The sequence below is a fragment of the Heterodontus francisci genome, chromosome 33 (genome assembly GCF_036365525.1).
Source record: "Heterodontus francisci isolate sHetFra1 chromosome 33, sHetFra1.hap1, whole genome shotgun sequence".
NCBI lineage: Eukaryota > Metazoa > Chordata > Chondrichthyes > Heterodontiformes > Heterodontidae > Heterodontus > Heterodontus francisci.
In genome coordinates this window covers 43,655,766-43,672,403 of record NC_090403.1, presented here as the reverse complement: position 1 = coordinate 43,672,403, position 16,638 = coordinate 43,655,766, and the positions used below count along the sequence as shown (strand labels likewise).

The following is a 16,638-nucleotide window of genomic DNA, read 5'->3' as shown; positions in this document are numbered from 1 at the left end:
GCTGGTTCAGCTCTGAAGAAACTTGAAAGGTATCAGGCCAAAAACTATCTGGCAATTGAAGACTTCGCAAGACTCGAGTAAAGTTTGAGGACTACATAGAATTACATTACTGCACAGGAACAGGCCATTTGGCCCAACAGGTCTGTGCTGGGGCAAGAGCCTCCTCCCACATTACTTCATCTCACTCTGTCAACATATCCTCTATTCCTTTCTCCACTATGTACTTTTCTAGCTTTCCCTTTAAATGCCCCAATGCTAATTGCCTCAACTACTTCATTTGGTATCAAGTTCCACATTCTCACCACTCTCTGAGTAAAGAGCTTTCTCCCAAATTCCTTTTGGGATTTATTTGTGATTATCTTATGTTTATGGCCCATTGTTTTGGGCTCACTCACAAGTGGAAACATCAAAAAACAAAACGACAAGAATATTGTATTCTGGATTACTCAAAGTCTAATTGCTGTAAATAGGAGTATCCTAAGATCAGTTCGAGGTTTATTGCTTGCAGGGAAACCCTGAGAATAATCAAAAGGTATTTTCAGTTCCAGATAGATTTCTCTGCAGACTGACAGGTCCTGATGAACTGCTAACTCCTCTCAGCAGTAAATAACTATTTTGCTATTTTATTAAAAAGCATTTTGACACAGAAACTTGTATAAGTGCATAGGTGTGACACCTGAAATGTGACAGCTGTTTCTCAAAACGTTTGTCTTTATAGATCAATGATATGGCTGTAATCAAATGAAGTTAAAAGTGTAGAAAGAAGGCCATCAGCTCATCACTAGCTCTTCAGCTGGAGGTGTCTTTTCTAATCCCATTTCTCTATCCCTTCTATATACTTTTTTTATGTTCTACCTTTATAAATATCTATTCAATTTCCTTTTAATAATATGTTAAAAGTCATTTCTAACAACCCTCTGTGTGAAAAAAAAATCTTCCAATTTCCCCATTTTCTTCCCATGATTACTTTGGGTCAGTTTTCTATGTTACCGATTCATCAAAAAGTGAAAACAGCCTTTCATTACCTTACATTTTCTCATTACATTTCATTTTCAGTACAACAGTGACTACACTTGAAAAATGTACTTCATTGGCTGTAAAGCACTTTGAGACATCTGGTCGTTGTGAAAATCTTTTTTTTTACTTAGTGGCCTCTCAAAATCTTGAGTCATTTTGAAAGCCTTTGTTTGTTTCCCTCTAAACCTGCCAAGAAAAGCCTGAGCTTTTCAAGCCTGCCTTTAAATCTAAAGCTTTTTATTTGTGGTATCGTTCTAGTGAATCTTCATTGCACCCTTTCCAGAGCTCTGTTATCCCTCCTATAATGGGGTACACAGAACCTTACACAATACACCAACTGTTGCCTAATTAATGTCTTGCAAAAATTTAACTCTTCTTTCCTTTCCTATTCAACGCCCCCATGATTAAAACCCACAGTCTCTCACTTGCCTTTTTAATGACCTTTGTTTCCATTCATTTCAATTTTAAATCTTCAACTGCCACAGGAATTAAAAGTGGATTGCTATTCATTAAAAATAACTGCTTCTCAAAGGGGTGCGTTAGATGGTTTGAGAATCAAATCTGAGCAACTGTTCTACACGTTTACTTTGGCGTTGATGAATTCCTTAATATTTTTGTCTTTTTTATTGTGCCCCTCCCAGACCATGCACTGTTGCCCAGTGGAGCGGCCCAGCTCACAGCCTATTGCTGGCCTCTGCCACAGACTTTCAATAACTGAGTGCTAGAAGGTGTCAACGATACAGACAAACATTTGTCCTTTCCAAGTACCCAGAAGCAAAACTCACTGGAGAAGCTGTGAAATTTTACTTTTTGATAATTCATTTGAATGAGCTGTGCTTTCCAGTTTGCATTAGGTTGATTGAAAAGAAAGCACTGACGAACGTGTCTGCAGCTAATGGTTCTCTTGCTGCAGCGCCAAATACCGACACGCACGCAGGGTCACAATGCAGAATCAGGTGGCTGTGACATCTTGGAGGAGATTCCCTCTGAGCATTGTGGTAGTGACACTGCAAGCAAAATGGGACAATTTCCTGTTTTGTCTGCATCTAGTAATATCATAAATGGGTTACTTTGGAACATTTTCACAGTTTCAATCAAATTAGTTGAAAACAGAAATCGGTGTTGACAATGTCTCTGCTAAATGGTGACCAGGGGATATAGTCCAGCTGATAGTCTGGTCACTGCTTTGTGTACTCACTCTGCCTTGATTTGAGTTACTTGATGCACACGACAAGGATTTGCATTTTATTAGTACAAGAGGATTGGAGTCACATTGTTAGCTATGCACCGGGGTGGGGGTGTGGGGTGGTGGTCGCTGTGATAATAGCTCTCGTGGTTGTCATATCATATAGGCATTGATCAACCTTCCTACATATACAGTTAGATCTCAGCCTAGCAAACAAGCAACCACACCCCATTTTTGCCTGCTCCTGGGTGAAGCTTTATTGTCACCAGATAAAAAGAATTGGTTGACTGTACCATTTGGGTTAATTTTTCTTCAAATCATTTCAATAAGTATAGAAGGTACTGGACTTAAACTGACCTCTAATTTCCCAAATATCAGCATCACTCTCACACATACACACCGTTAACTTTAATGAAAGGCTTACCTGGTAAATCATTACTTTGAAGTTATTCCGTTTCAGTAATGTGGCCTCATTTGCCTCGAGCTTCTTGATCTGTGCACCCTGTTTCTCCATGTTGTGCTTGATGGTCTTAACGTTGACACTGACTTTCCGAATCTTCTCCAACATCTTGTCGACACTGTTGCTGGTGGTCGCGTGCGACTTGGTGAGCTTGCTCAATTCACTCTGGATGCTGAACACGGCGGTTTCCATCTCCAGATGCCGCTGCTCCAGCTGCTGCTGACTGGTTTGGATCTGGTTGACCATGCCCATCACCTTGTCCAAGAGGGTGAGCACCAGAACACCATTGAACTGAGCCTCTTGTTTTGGGCTTTCATCGTGCTCTTGTGGCTCAGGAACCTCAGGACTTTCCTGCTCTTCGGTCTGCATGGAGTCTGCCATGGTTAGAAATGTCAAACTGGGATTAAAAATACCAACTGTACTCAGGCTCGCTGTGCTGGGATGTAAGCCAGTGAGTGGAGAGAGAGAGAGAGAGAGAGAGAGGAGAGTGTATGTATGTGCACTCACTCCAGTTACACAGCTGCTCAAGAAGTGTCCAAAAAAATTTGCAAGCTTAAAAGGACATGGGCTAACTCCACCTAGCTGTGCAGAACAAGACTGCTAAAGTGCATGTCAGCCCCCTCCTTAAATTATTAGAATAGTTGGGAGGGAGTTGAAGACTTCTAATGCAAGCACAGGCATATCTAATGAGGAATGCATACACTGTTAGCATAAAATATCCCAGATCTTAGACAGGAATGTACACAGAGCTGGGTTCTGCACTTTGTATTTGAGATACTGTGGAATTGCTGGTGGATAAATCAAGCTTCAAAACAGTCTGCTGCACAAACTAGCTACATATACCCACACATACAAAGAGACAGCTGAATTTCCATTGTCGAAAATCTACTTGCCTAAGCAGTTTCTGTTTGTAAAGAAAGCTGGATTTTAGCACAGAGGCCAGGACACTGGTTAATCCAGCCACAGATCATATCCTATCCATACTTTACTGCAACCTTGAACCGATTTCCTTCAGAATGGGCATAATAACTATATTTAGCTTCTCACTCTTATCTGTGTTTCTCTGCAGTTGGTAAAATTTCACATCTGTATAATATTTTGCAAATGAAGCAGGCTTGAAACAGCTGGAAACACTTTTTCAAGAATGCTTTTTTCCAAATCAGTCAACAAAAGTGGTATCATACAAATCAGGGATCTGCACTAGAATAAGAGTGCACTAGGCAACCCCTTGATCATAAAGGATTTTTGCAGAATAATGGGTGAGGAATAACATCAAGAATGTTTTCTCCTGTGATGTTTTATAAGCTACAACAATCATGAAATGACCCCTTTTTTCTAATACAAACCAAGTGCCTCACATTAGTTTATTAATAATATTTTTTCTCTAATTCTTTCCTCCATTTCTCTGTTCTTCTCCTGAAGGGACTTACTCTTGCTGGTCTATGGCTTTGTGTTCTCAAGGGTTTTAGTCATTTGAGAGAGCTTTCAGTGAGTTTTTTTTTAAGCTATTTGGTCATTAAGATTAAACCCATTCCTGCCCTCACTCTGGGGAAGAGCTCCTCTGTTTATTATTTGTGGTGGTATTCGAAAAAGTATCTCATATTCCAATTTAAATTCTTCTACAAATAATGAACAAAGTCTTGGGGCTGGTTTTCCTGTCCCCAATCTGGCTGGGTGTTGGACAGTTGCAGTGTACCCAGGATGAGCTGCACTTTATCAAGGCCTCTCTGGTCCCAATCTCGGTGGTTCAGTCCATTGACATGGCTGAGCTACACCCCCAGTACAGCCCAACTCTCTGGCAGGGCCTTGCATTGGGAAATGGGGATGGAAAGAGGAGCATAGTTGAACATCTGAGAGGCCAGCAGCTGCAATCTTGGTTATTGGAGAACAAATAATGTGTGGGGTACTGGAAAAACTCAGTTTGTCAGCCTTCTTTTACTTGCTACTCGTCCACTCAGATCCTCTGGTGTGAGAGGGTTCAAGTCATTCTGGACAGTTGCTCTGAGGTATGTTTGCACAGATTTGCTGATATTGGGCAGTGTGAGGTTGCTGTATTTTATTGCTGTTTGATGGTGATATTTGTTGAGGAATTTTCCCGATAACAGTGGTGAAACTGACAAACAGTGCCCCCTATAGGCAATGGTATCAGAAATTGGCGCCTGAAATTATTGATAGAATGTGCCAATAAATGATCTGCTCCAGGCTTTCAATTTTTAGTGTTTAAAGTAGTGACATATTTCACAGTTGTGTCATTAAACACATCAGCACCAAATATAACTCATGCTGTCAGCCAACAGCAACTTAAAACAAGATTATTCACGATACTCTTCAACTATGCCCCTTGTGGTACTGAGGGCAATTCTGGGCTCAAGTTGGACCCTCCGTCCTCAGTTGTCTTTTCCTCCGAACATGATCAGCTTGAACTGCAGTCAATTTTGTCTGCTCTACTTTTGTGGCCTCCAGTTCTGAGTTTTGTTCTGTCCCTGCTTTGGAATTGCTCTGCACTTTGTTGCTTTTTGAAAAAAAAAAGTCCCAGTTTGAGACGTGATTTTAGGGCCCAGTTTAGTGGAGAATGCGGAGACAGTAAGCGGAGTGCCCTCATCTTCCATCTGCTCTTGCTCAAGCCATTTCAAGCCCCTGGGTAGTGTTGCCAACTCTGAAAGAGATTGAGACTTGCATTGAAATAGCGCTTTTCATGACTACCGGATGTCTCAAAGCACTTCACAGCCGATGAAGTTCTTTTGAAGTGTAGACTCTGTTGTAATATAGAAAAAGTGGCACATAACTTGTGCACAGCAAGCTCCCACAAACAGCAATGCAATAAAGACCAGATAACCTATTTTTGTGATGTTGATTGAAGGATAAATATTGGCCAGGACAACTCCCTGCTCTGCTTCAAAGTAATACCATAAGATCCACCCAAATGATGGGGCTTTGGTTTAATGTCTAATTCAAAAGGTGGCATCTCTGACAGTGCAGCAACCCCTCAGGACGGCATTGAAGCACCAGCCTTGATTTTTTTGCACTCAAGCCCTGGCGCAGGATTTGAACACAGAACCTTTTGGGTAGAGGGAAAACTGCAACCAGCTAAGCCAACCCAAAGCGGATGTATCTCTGGAGACTTCATCACATGACCTCCCACCTCAAACGTCCCCAGCCCCACACTCCCATTCTCCAGGGGCCATTGCCTTCCCATGCCCAATTGGAAAGGGGACAACTTCCTTGTTGCCCAGTTGGAGTGATCTTGACTGTTAATGAAAAAGCCCCTTTTTCTCCCCATCACTAATATTTTTCTAATTAATAAATGAATGTGATCAAAGAAAATTGAAAAGAACACAATTTTGTTTAATGCCCTCCCACTGATTTTTCTCCTCAGTTTTCCCACGGCAACAGTGCCCTTGAGATTAGTCTCTAAATCCGGGAGACTCCAGGACAATCCTAGAGGGTTGGCAGCCCTAGGTTCAGGCAACATTTACAATTCACTGGTGCCAAACAGCTCGCAGATTCTGAGAGGGTGGGACACTGGCCACCCCTCATGATGAGGTAGCTGACCAATGGTGTTTTGTGGTCGGGGGGGGGGGGGGGGGGGAGGTGGTGGGCAGGGAGGGGGGTGATGCTTGAGTTGTGTCCAGGACAGGCACTACTGCTTCTGAACATACCAAAACAAAAAGAGTTTAGATCTTTACTGAGCCATTTTCTGAATGGCCTCTTGTGGTTCCCTTTAAGGAGCACCGTTTTAGGTTGCTCACTGCCTGGTTCTAATGGGTAGATCATGCAGGGTGCATAATCCACTCAAATGTACCTCAAAATTGCTATCGGAACTCTTTGTATATCTTAGTACCCTCATTAGCATGCGGCAATGCAGTCACACTCGCCCTTGTGAGGGGCCTGGGCAAAGAGGGTAGGCAGATCAGAGTGAGAACTGGGGAATGCAACACCGAGATTTTAGGACCATGACTGCCTCAATCCTGCTCGAATTAAAATTGACCCTTTTATCGCTGTGTTATTTTCCTGCCAGTTTTGTCTCACACTGATTGAAATTTAGAAATAAATTTTAACATCAGGATAATATACCTCCCCATCTAACAACTTGTGTGGTCCAAGCAATCTAGAAATGCAACTCAAAAAGAAATGGTGGCGTAAGTAATACACTGGTTCTTCGTAGCTCAAGGTTAAAACAGTTCTGTGTTTCGTGATACTACTGAAACTGAGCAGGTTCAACTACAATACATAAATACTTGCATCAACGCATCTCTTTGTCAGATAGCAGCATCTTCAAGATATTCTATGGGTAAATGGAAGATAGGGCAAGAAATTTGGCACAACATCCCAGGCTAAATTAAAAACAGAAAATGCTGAAAACACTCCACAGGTCAGACAGCATCCACATGATGGAAATATACCAATATACCAAATATGCCAACCAATCAGCACTCTCTTCTCATACAGTATAAATTCCCTTAGATCGGTATTCTTTCAAATTGTCCTGATGAGTGCAAGATGAAATGCTTCAACAACATGTCTCTATTTTCAGCAATACTCAAGAAATTCATGCATCTGAAGTGCTAATCCTAGAATCATAGACTAATACAGCACAGAAGGAGGCCATTCAGCCCATCGAATCTGTGCCTGCTCTTTCGAAGCGCAATCTAGTTAGTCCCACTCCCGTGCACTTTCCCAATATCCCTGCAATTTCTTTTCTCCTTCAAATATTTACACCACCTTTCTCTCTCTCCACAGAGTCTTGCCAGAATTTTCTGATGTTATTTTAAATTTCCAGAGCCTGCAGTATTTTCGATTTTATCCATAGGGCAAATGCTGTTGATTTCTACATTCACCACACCCAGCACAACCTGCTGCCTGAGTCCAGCTACTTTGGATTAAGAAGATGACAGGCAGTGAAAATAATGGTATTTGATTGGATCTCACTGATAATAAGCTGTCTGCCATCGGACAACATTTTCCCTCATGACAGGAATCTGAACTGCGAATGTCAATGGCAGCAGCAGTGGAAGAGGGGAACGCTGAGCATCAAATAGAGAGGCAGAAAAGGAAGATACCCAATATAACAGAACAGAACAAGCCCCACAACCCACGGAGATCTCTGTACTCCTCTAATTCCAGCTTCTTAAGCATTCTCGATATTAATCACCCCACCGTTGGTGCCTTCAGCTGCCAAGGCCCTAAGCTTTGGCATTCCCTCCCTAAACCTCTCCACCTGTCTAACTCTCGCTCCTCCTTCAAACTGCCCCTTAAAACCTACCTCTTTAAACAAGCTTTTGGTCATCGTCCTAATATCAAAATATGTGGATTAAACACATGATGAAGGGTCACTGACCCGAAACGTTAACTCTGCTTCTCTTTCCACAGATGCTGCCAGACCTGCTGAGTGGTTCCAGCATTTCTTGTTTTTAAATCAAAGTATGTGGCTTGGTGTCACAGTTTGATAATGCCCCCTGTTCAGCACGTTGGGATGTTTTATTACGTTAAAGGTGCTATATAAATACAAGTTTTGTTGCAGTTGTTGTTGAATGAGGAAGAAAACTAGAGTGACAAAAAAATTCTTGGGTAGCAGGGCCAAACTCATAGTACATTCACGTGCCGCAGGTTTTGCATGGGAATGAAGCTAAAATGGTCTTGTTAAAATGCCACGTTACCCGTGGAGGGCAAGCCTATGGACAGGAGCAACAACTGGTCAGCTGAACAATACCATCTGTTCTGGGGACGACAGTGGGGATTGGAGCAAGAGGACGTCATTAGATCTCCATTGTGAGTCGTGCTCCAAAAACACTGAAGAGGTGGCAAATTAATCACTTGAAAAATGACTTGCGGAAAAAGCATCTGAGTGACAAGGTTGGAACGGAGTCTGAATCCCTCCTCAGGGAATTTCACTTTTTTTCTAAAAATATACTTTATTCATAAAATTGGTAAAAATACATTACATAACAGTTCAAATTTGACATTGCATAAAGTGTAATAAAGATCAGTTTCTTTCAATACAGTGCATGAGGTGCCTCACTACACTTGCCATTTCAGGTTATATTTACAATGTACATTTGCATTACATATCAAAAACATACTCTGGTGCAAACAGCCCGAGGGGTTTTGCACAGGTTCCAGCCCTTCGGTTCACTATGGCACAAGGACCTTACACAGTGACCTCTCCCCATTGATCCTTTGCAGCGGCTGCCCCAATCTTTCGTACTCCCCTCAGCATGTAGTCCTGGACCTTGGAACGTTTAAATTTGCAACAGTCGGTCGTCGACAACTCTTTGCACTAGAAGACCAGCAGGTTTCGGGCAGACCAAACAGCGTCTTTCACCGAGTTGATGGTCCTCCAGCAGCAGTTGATGTTTATCTCGGTGTGTGTCCCTGGGAACAGCCCATAGAGCGCAGACTCCTGCATTCTGGAAATGCTCGGGATGAACCTGGGCAAAAACAACTGTATCTCTTTCCAGACCTGCTTTGTAAAGGCACATTCCAGAAGGAGGTGGACGATAGTCTCTTCCCCACCATAGCCACCTCGAGGGTAGCATATGAGGCGGAGAGACTCCGGGCATGCAGGAAGGATCCGACGGGGAGGCGCCTTTCTCACTGCTAGCCAAGCTACATCTTGGTGCTTATTTGAAAGTTCGATGGGGCATTCTGCCAAATGACTTTGACAGTCTCCTCGGGAAACCATCCGACAGGATCCACCATCTCCTTTTCCCGCAGCTCCTCAAGGACATTACGTGTGGCCCACTGCCTGATGAACTTGTGGTCAAAGGTGTTTTCCTGTACAAACAGGGGACAGGTGGTATGGCACGGTCCAAATGAATGGAGCGTTCCGCAGCCACATGGCCAGACCCATCCCTCGCAACACCGGGGACAGATAGAAGCTCAGCACGTAGAGACACTTGGTGTTTGCGTACTGGGGTTCTATGCACAGCTTGATGCAGCTGCACACAAAGGTGGCCATCAGGATGAGGGCAACATTGGGTACATTTATTTCCCCTTTATCTAGAGGTTTGAACATCGTGTCCCTGCAGCCATGGTCCATTTTCAATCTCCAGATAAAGTGGAAGATGGCTCTGGTGACTGCCACAGCGCAGGAGTTGAGTATTGGCCAGACCTACACCATGTACAGCAACACTGAGAGAGTCTCGCACCCGACGATCAGGTTCCCACCTGCAATAGAGACGGAGTGTCTCACCAACATGCCCAATTTCTGGTTCACAATGGCTGCTCGCTGCTTCCAGCTTTTGGTGCACGTCCCAGCCCCCAAACCATATGCCCAGCACCTTCAGGTAGTCTGACCTGACGGTGAAGGGGACAAAGGATCGGTCGGCCCAGTTCCCAAGGGACATGGCCTCACTTTTGCTGCAATTTACTTTGGCTCCGGAGGCCAGTTCGATCTGGTCGCAGATGCTTATCAGCCTGTGAACTGATAGTGGATCCAAGCAGAAGACGGCGACGTCGTCCATGTATATAGAGCCACTTTGGCCTGAGTGTCTGGGATTGTCACACCTCTCATTTCTGCATCCATCCTGATGGACTCAGCAAAATGTTCCATACAGCAAATAGTCATAGTAAGAGAGGTTTTGCGGGGTGGGGGTAGCGGGGGAGTGGGGTGTAGGGGGTTGGCAGCAAGGGCATGGGGTGGCTCTCGGCTGCTCCCCCCCCCCCTTCCTGATGTCGGGTCCCTTGATCAGCCACTGAGTGCCTTTTAACGAGGGACCACCCCCGCCCCCAGAGCCAGCAAGCAATCCCACAGAGGTTTGCTTGCCGTGCTCCCCGTGTGGCGACAGGCTTGCCCGATGCTGGGCTAATACCAGAGGAGGTGGAATGAGGCCCTTAATTGGGCATTAATTGCCCCTTAAGGGCCTCAGTTGGAAGGGGGCAGGAAGACCGTCCACAGGCCTTTCCGCCACTGACTTAAATCGGAGTGGAGGCAGGAAAGTGGCGGGGTCCCCAGCCGCCACCATCCCGCCCGATTAAATGCTCTCCCCACCTCCATACGCCTCATGGGGGTGAACATAAAATCCTGCCAATTGAGTGCGTTACCAGGGTGTTCTGATGATGGTAAGGCTTGCACTAACTTAACTCTCAGTCTGTGTTGGCACTAGAATACCTCCTGCTGAGCTACAGCTTGGCAATGCCCAAATATTGCTGCTATATTTAATGGTGTTTCCCTGGGACAGGAAGTAGGGCTGCTTGCAGCATTAATAAATTCATGGCGAATCTGTTTTCAGCACTTTTGGCTTGTCCAGATAAATTAGTTCAGTCTTTTTATTTCCTTTCACAATAGCCTGTGAAAAAACTGATTTCCCCAACTTCCCCTTTTGCTGTTAATGAATTGACCATGGATAAAAGGCACTTCCTACCCTCGATTTCTGCAGGAAATATAATCAGATGTAAGGTCACGCTAATCAACAGACCCATGCAAACATCCATCAAAGGGTCAGAATGAGGAACTGTATGTTAACTGAACATTTAAAACACTCAAGCAAAAGTGAAGTTAAATTCTGTGTTATTATTCTCTTCATTACCACAAGGGGGAGATATCACACTCTCTGCCTTTATTAGCTCCTGCAATTTACTACTGTATGTTTAATTCAGTGGTTTACTATTTAATAGTTAAAGTTTTAATATCTTCCATTAATCCACGAATTTTGCTGTATATGGATTTGGAAAACAACGGCCACCACGACCCCATTTTGTGACACATGATTCACGTAGAGGTTTCTAAATATACTGATTTAATTATAGATCCAGTGTCAAATTCTGTACACTGATAGTCACACCGTGCGGAGTAGAGATCGGATAAATGCAAAGAGGCTCACAGCTCTTGAAAACCTTCACTTCATTATGTGAAAAACTTTTCTTCTAGTTGGTCAGGTAGCTTATCTGAATAGCTCATAATCTCTTTCTGTTGGCCTAACCAAGTGGAATAGTGATAGGGAATTAAATAGATGGTTCATTGGGCAAGTAGCAGAGGGCGATCGTCTCATGCCATGTAGTATTTATCAGGAAATTTGCACTAGAATCCCAGACTCTGTTGACACTTATCTTTAGCTTCCTGTATGCAGTGTGGCTTTAAGTGTCAGCGTGGCTCAGTTGGCACTCCTACCTCTGAGTCAGAAAGTTGTTTTCCAAGTTCCATTCCAGAGACTTGAGCACATATTCCTTGCTGACAATTCAGTGCCGTACTGAGGGAGTGCTGCACTGTCGTAGACCCCGTCTTTTGGATGAGATATTAAACCGAGGCCACATCTTGCCTTTAGGGTGGATGTAAAAGATCCCATAGCACTAGTGGAAGAAGAACACAGGTTCCTGGCTAATTTTTACTCCTGAAAAGAAACTTTCATCGGTGTTTCTGGCACTTTGCTGTTTGCAAATTGGCTGCTACATTTCCCCCTGTTGCAACAACTTCAAAAGTACTTAATTGGCTGTAAAGCCTTGAGGTTCTGTAAGGTGATATATAAATGCAAGATGGCTTTCTAGTGCAGCTTGACTGTTGCTGCAGCACAAAGGCAAAATAATTGCTCCAAGGAAGGGATGGAAATTGGAGGAAAGGACAACTGAGGCCAAAATAATCAAACCAAGAGCTTCGCATTTGCATGAAGGAAAAACAATTGTATCTTTGCCTTCATATTCCCCCTTAATCATCCTCTCCGAGGAAGTATTTTTTATTGATTGGAAATGCAGGCGGGCTATTCGACCCTGGAAAGCCTCACTCTGTCCTCAAACAACATCCACCTAGATTTCCAGCAGAGGCCACAGGAGGAAAATTAACAGTGGGACCCATGGCTGATTTGACACATTTTCTTCCTGCCTAGCCCAAGGAAATTGAGGCCGATTACAGTGGCTACCTGCTGCCCCAACGTAAGACCTGTTCTGTACTGTACCAGGGGTTGAAGTTACAATTTAAGGGAATAGGGAAAAAGGAAAGCAGGGAAATGTAAAAATTAAGAACAGTAACCAGAGTGTGAAAGGAAATCACATTGGGCAGTCAGGGAAATGCAGAGATTCTTTGCCAGTGTTTGTATTAATTACCCAGGGGTTAATTTTGACTTGGGATTCTGCTGTCAAATGGGTAAGATCGATGCAGTTGCACATTATACATCTCTCCTGATCAATAAAGATGTAGAACAGCTTATGAATCAATTTCGCTGGTTTATGCTATTATGTGAAGACAAAACTACCTCTCCCCAACCTCCCACTCTCATAAGTATGGACCCTTGAGGAGATGAGGTGGTGGCAGAATCCTGTGATTTTTGTGTGGCTCATTGGGATCCATTCTGACAGGAGGTGGAGCTACAAAGTTGACGGCATCTCTTTAACCTGTGCTCCCAGCGAGTGTGGCTCCTGTTGGAAAAAAAAGACTCATTTTTAAAGTGCCTTTCATGACCACCGGACATCTCAAAGTGCTTTACAGCCAACTAAGTACTTACAAAGAATAGTCACTGTTGTAATGTAGGAAACGTGGCAGTCAATTTGCGCACAGCAAGCTCCCATGAACAGCAGCACGATAATGACCGGATAATCTGTTTTTGCGATGTTGATTGAGGGATAAATATTGGCCAGAACACGAGGGATAACTCCCCTGATCTTCTTCCAAAAAGTGTCATGGGATCTTTTACGTCTACCTGAGAGGGCAGACGGGGCCTCAGTTTAACGTCTATCTGAAAGACGGCATCTCCAGCAGTCCAGCGCTAACTCAGCGTTGCACTGGAGCATCAGCCTTGATTTTTTTGTGTACAGGTGTTTGCTGGTACTCTGCTGGTGGGTGAACAGTACACTACATGTCCTCAGTTCTGCTTTTCAGAACAAGTCTGCCGGAGGAGACGTGAACTGTCAGACCAATTCCACAGTCATGCCAATCCAATGGTGGAGCGCTGCTGACAAAGACCATCATGGAAAATTGAGGCTGCAGATCTAAATTAACAGTCAGAAATTCACAGACCGTGAGCCTGCCATTTTCTATGAAGTACGTCCTGAGGGCACAGCTCCCTGCTCAGACAGTGGGATGATGGAATCAGCTCGAGTATTCCCAAGCAGGTGAGTAAGATGCAGAAAAACTGTTGTGGCAGAAAATTCTACATTCTAACTATCCTCTGGACAAAGAGATATTTGCCAACCCCTCTCTTAACATCAGTTGTGATTATTTTAAGTTTGTGACTTTTAATTACTGACTTGCCAACCATTGGAAATAAATTACTATTTAGCTTATCATTACAACAACTTGTCTTCATATAGCACCTTTAACAAAATAAAATGTCCCAAGACGCTTCAGAGAGGCATTAAAAACAAACTATGACTCAGAGCCACATAAGGAGATATTAGGGAAGATGACCAAAAGCTTGGTCAATGAGACTGTCTTAAAGGAGGAAAGCAAGGTGGGGAGGCAGAAAGGTTTACGGAGGGAATTCCAGAGCTTAGGGCCTAGGCCCTATTCATTCACCACCTTGATGAGCTCTATCAGGTTATCTCTTAATGAAAAAGCACAAAACGTAGAAACTACGGCCCCGATATTCATTGTGAGGTGGAAGAGGGTGCGTGTTTGCAAGGTTGGTGAGCGGGGTGCACAAGGGAACTTGGAATTCTTGGGAATGTGGAGATCCTGCCAAATTTAACAGCAGGACTTCAAATATAATTTTATTACACTGTTTCTAGGCCAATGGCCGACCAAATTGAGAGGCTGTGTGGCTGCTGGGTAAGCAAACCAGCAGTTGAGGACGGTTCCAGCAACTGGAAAAGATGGGCGACTGGTGTAGCAGGGGGTGGGGTGGGATGGGGAGGGGTTTTCACTGACAAACGGTGGGGGGCTGGGAGAGATCGTGAGGCAGAAAAGGGGGAGGGGGGAAATCAGTCAATCTTGGTAAAAGATTTGCTTGAGGGACTGGGGTGGGGGGGAAGCACACCTGCCCCGTCCTGACCCACAAGCAGTGCTATAAAGAGCCCTCACCTGCTTGATCCAGCGACTCCCACCTCCCTTCAGCTGCCAGATTTCCCAAAGGAAAATTGAGCCCTACAGCTCTCAACTGTTCCTGTTTTAATTGGGACGTCCTATCATCAAGCAGCTTTGCTCTGAAAAATGGCGCAGGTGTGCAACACTCAAAAACAGTAAAAATTTTCCGACTCTCCAGAAAACCATAAATCTGCATGAATCTGAATTTCACCCTTTCAGCACTTTGTGATTTGAGGTGATTAGGACACTCCGTAAGATAAATCTTCCACCTTAACTGTGAATGGATAGGAAATTTAGCTAATACATCTTGTTAGATGCATGATAATATCTTTGTAATACAACCTTTAATGCTCTTTTCAAATATTATTCCTTCTCTTGTTTCTCCAAAGCTCCAAATATGCTTTCCTACATCACCCTTCCTCCTCCCTGCATCTTCACAATTGTGAAACTAGGACTTATTGCATCACCTCTTAGTCTTCCCTTCTTTTAAAATCCATGCTTGATGTTGCTTAACCAGTACTTCTTGACTTGTTATGTCTTATCTTCTACTGTGTTCACCTTTGATGGTCTCCAGGTCTACAGACATTGACCCTTCATCTAAATTGCTCAATGTTAGAAAAAAAATGCAAACCACAACCTAGAGGGTGATGATAATATATGAGACTATTATATATGAAATTATAGAGCGTAGTGTCACTATAAAGTCTAACACTCCCACTTGATGAATCAGTGAAGATCCCTGTTGTAGATGATGGAATATTATTAATTGTTTTCAGCCCTACCAAGAGTTTAAAAAAAAATTATGTCCTGGGTGAACCACAATGTTTATCTTTGTAGCTCTTCCCTTGCAATATATTGTAGGTCATTGACATGCGTGCAACGGGCTCCCGACAAGCAACTTTACTAATTTTTTGCTGAGACATTTGATGGTCGTGGATTATAAGTGGAAGATTTTCTATGCAGGAGTTTGTTTTTATGAGATTTTTTTCCTGTTCAGAATGTTCTCAGCTCAACATCAGCATCACAATCTGTACCTTTAAAAACATAATTCCAACTCTAACTTTGCAAACAGTTTCCAGGTAAACCAGTAAATGGAAAAACGGGAAAAGAAAAGGGGAATAAAACATGACGTGCTCCAGTCTGTAACATCATAATATCCCTTAGCATTGCTCCTGTGATCCCTGACACTAATGGAGGAATTAATTAAATTAATTGATCATGAACTAATAGCCAAGAGAGTTGCACATGGTTGTGCTTAGTGGGGATTTGGTGCAAAAAGGTGGGGTGGGTGAGGGAGTGGGTGAAAGGGTATAGGAGGGAATGAATGAGGAGAGGATCCTGTACAAGACTAAAAGACGGCATCAGGAAAAGGTGAATAAGAATGAAGCAAAGGGAATGGAGGTTGGCGTCACATCTTCTACCCAAAGAACAATAGGGGAGTATAACTCTTAATTGTTTTTTATAAACTACTGCTCAAATATTGTAATGTTCAATGGCATTACCATCACTGAATCTCCCACCATCAACATCCTGGGGCATACCATTAACCATATAAATACTGTGGCTACAAGAGCACATCAGAGGCTGGGAATTCTGCAGTGAATGACTCATCTGACAGCTCAAAACCTGTCCACCATCTACAAGGCATAAGTCAGGAGTGTGATAGAGTTCTCTCCACTTGCCTGGATGGGTGCAGCTCCAATAACACTCAAGAAGCTCGACACCATCCAGGACAAAGCAGCCAGTTTGATTGGCACCACATCCAGCACCTTAAACATTTACTCCCTTCACCACTGACTCACAGTGGCAGCAGTGTGTACCATCTACAAGATGCCCTGCAGCAACTCACCAAGGGTCCTTCAACAGCACTTTCCAAACACACAACCTCTACCAGGAAATGCATGGGAACACCACCACCTGCAAGTTCCCCTCCATGTCGCACACCATACTGACTTGGAAATATATCGCTACTCCTTCACTGTCACTGGGTCAAAATCCTGGATCTCCCTCCCTAACATCAATGTG

The 16,638-nt window shown here is 43.6% G+C and overlaps 1 protein-coding gene across 1 annotated transcript in view; it reads right to left on the bottom strand.

Moving 5' to 3' along the window:
- Positions 1 to 3,231, bottom strand: part of cavin1b (caveolae associated protein 1b) — a 73,361-nt gene extending 70,130 nt beyond the window's left edge. Inside the window, exon 1 of the mRNA XM_068013424.1 lies at positions 2,628 to 3,231. Within this exon, the coding sequence (XP_067869525.1) occupies positions 2,628 to 3,044 (417 nt within the window). The 5' untranslated portion in view covers positions 3,045 to 3,231. The remainder of the gene's footprint in view (positions 1 to 2,627) is intronic.
- Between the last annotated feature and the right edge of the window lie 13,407 nt (positions 3,232 to 16,638).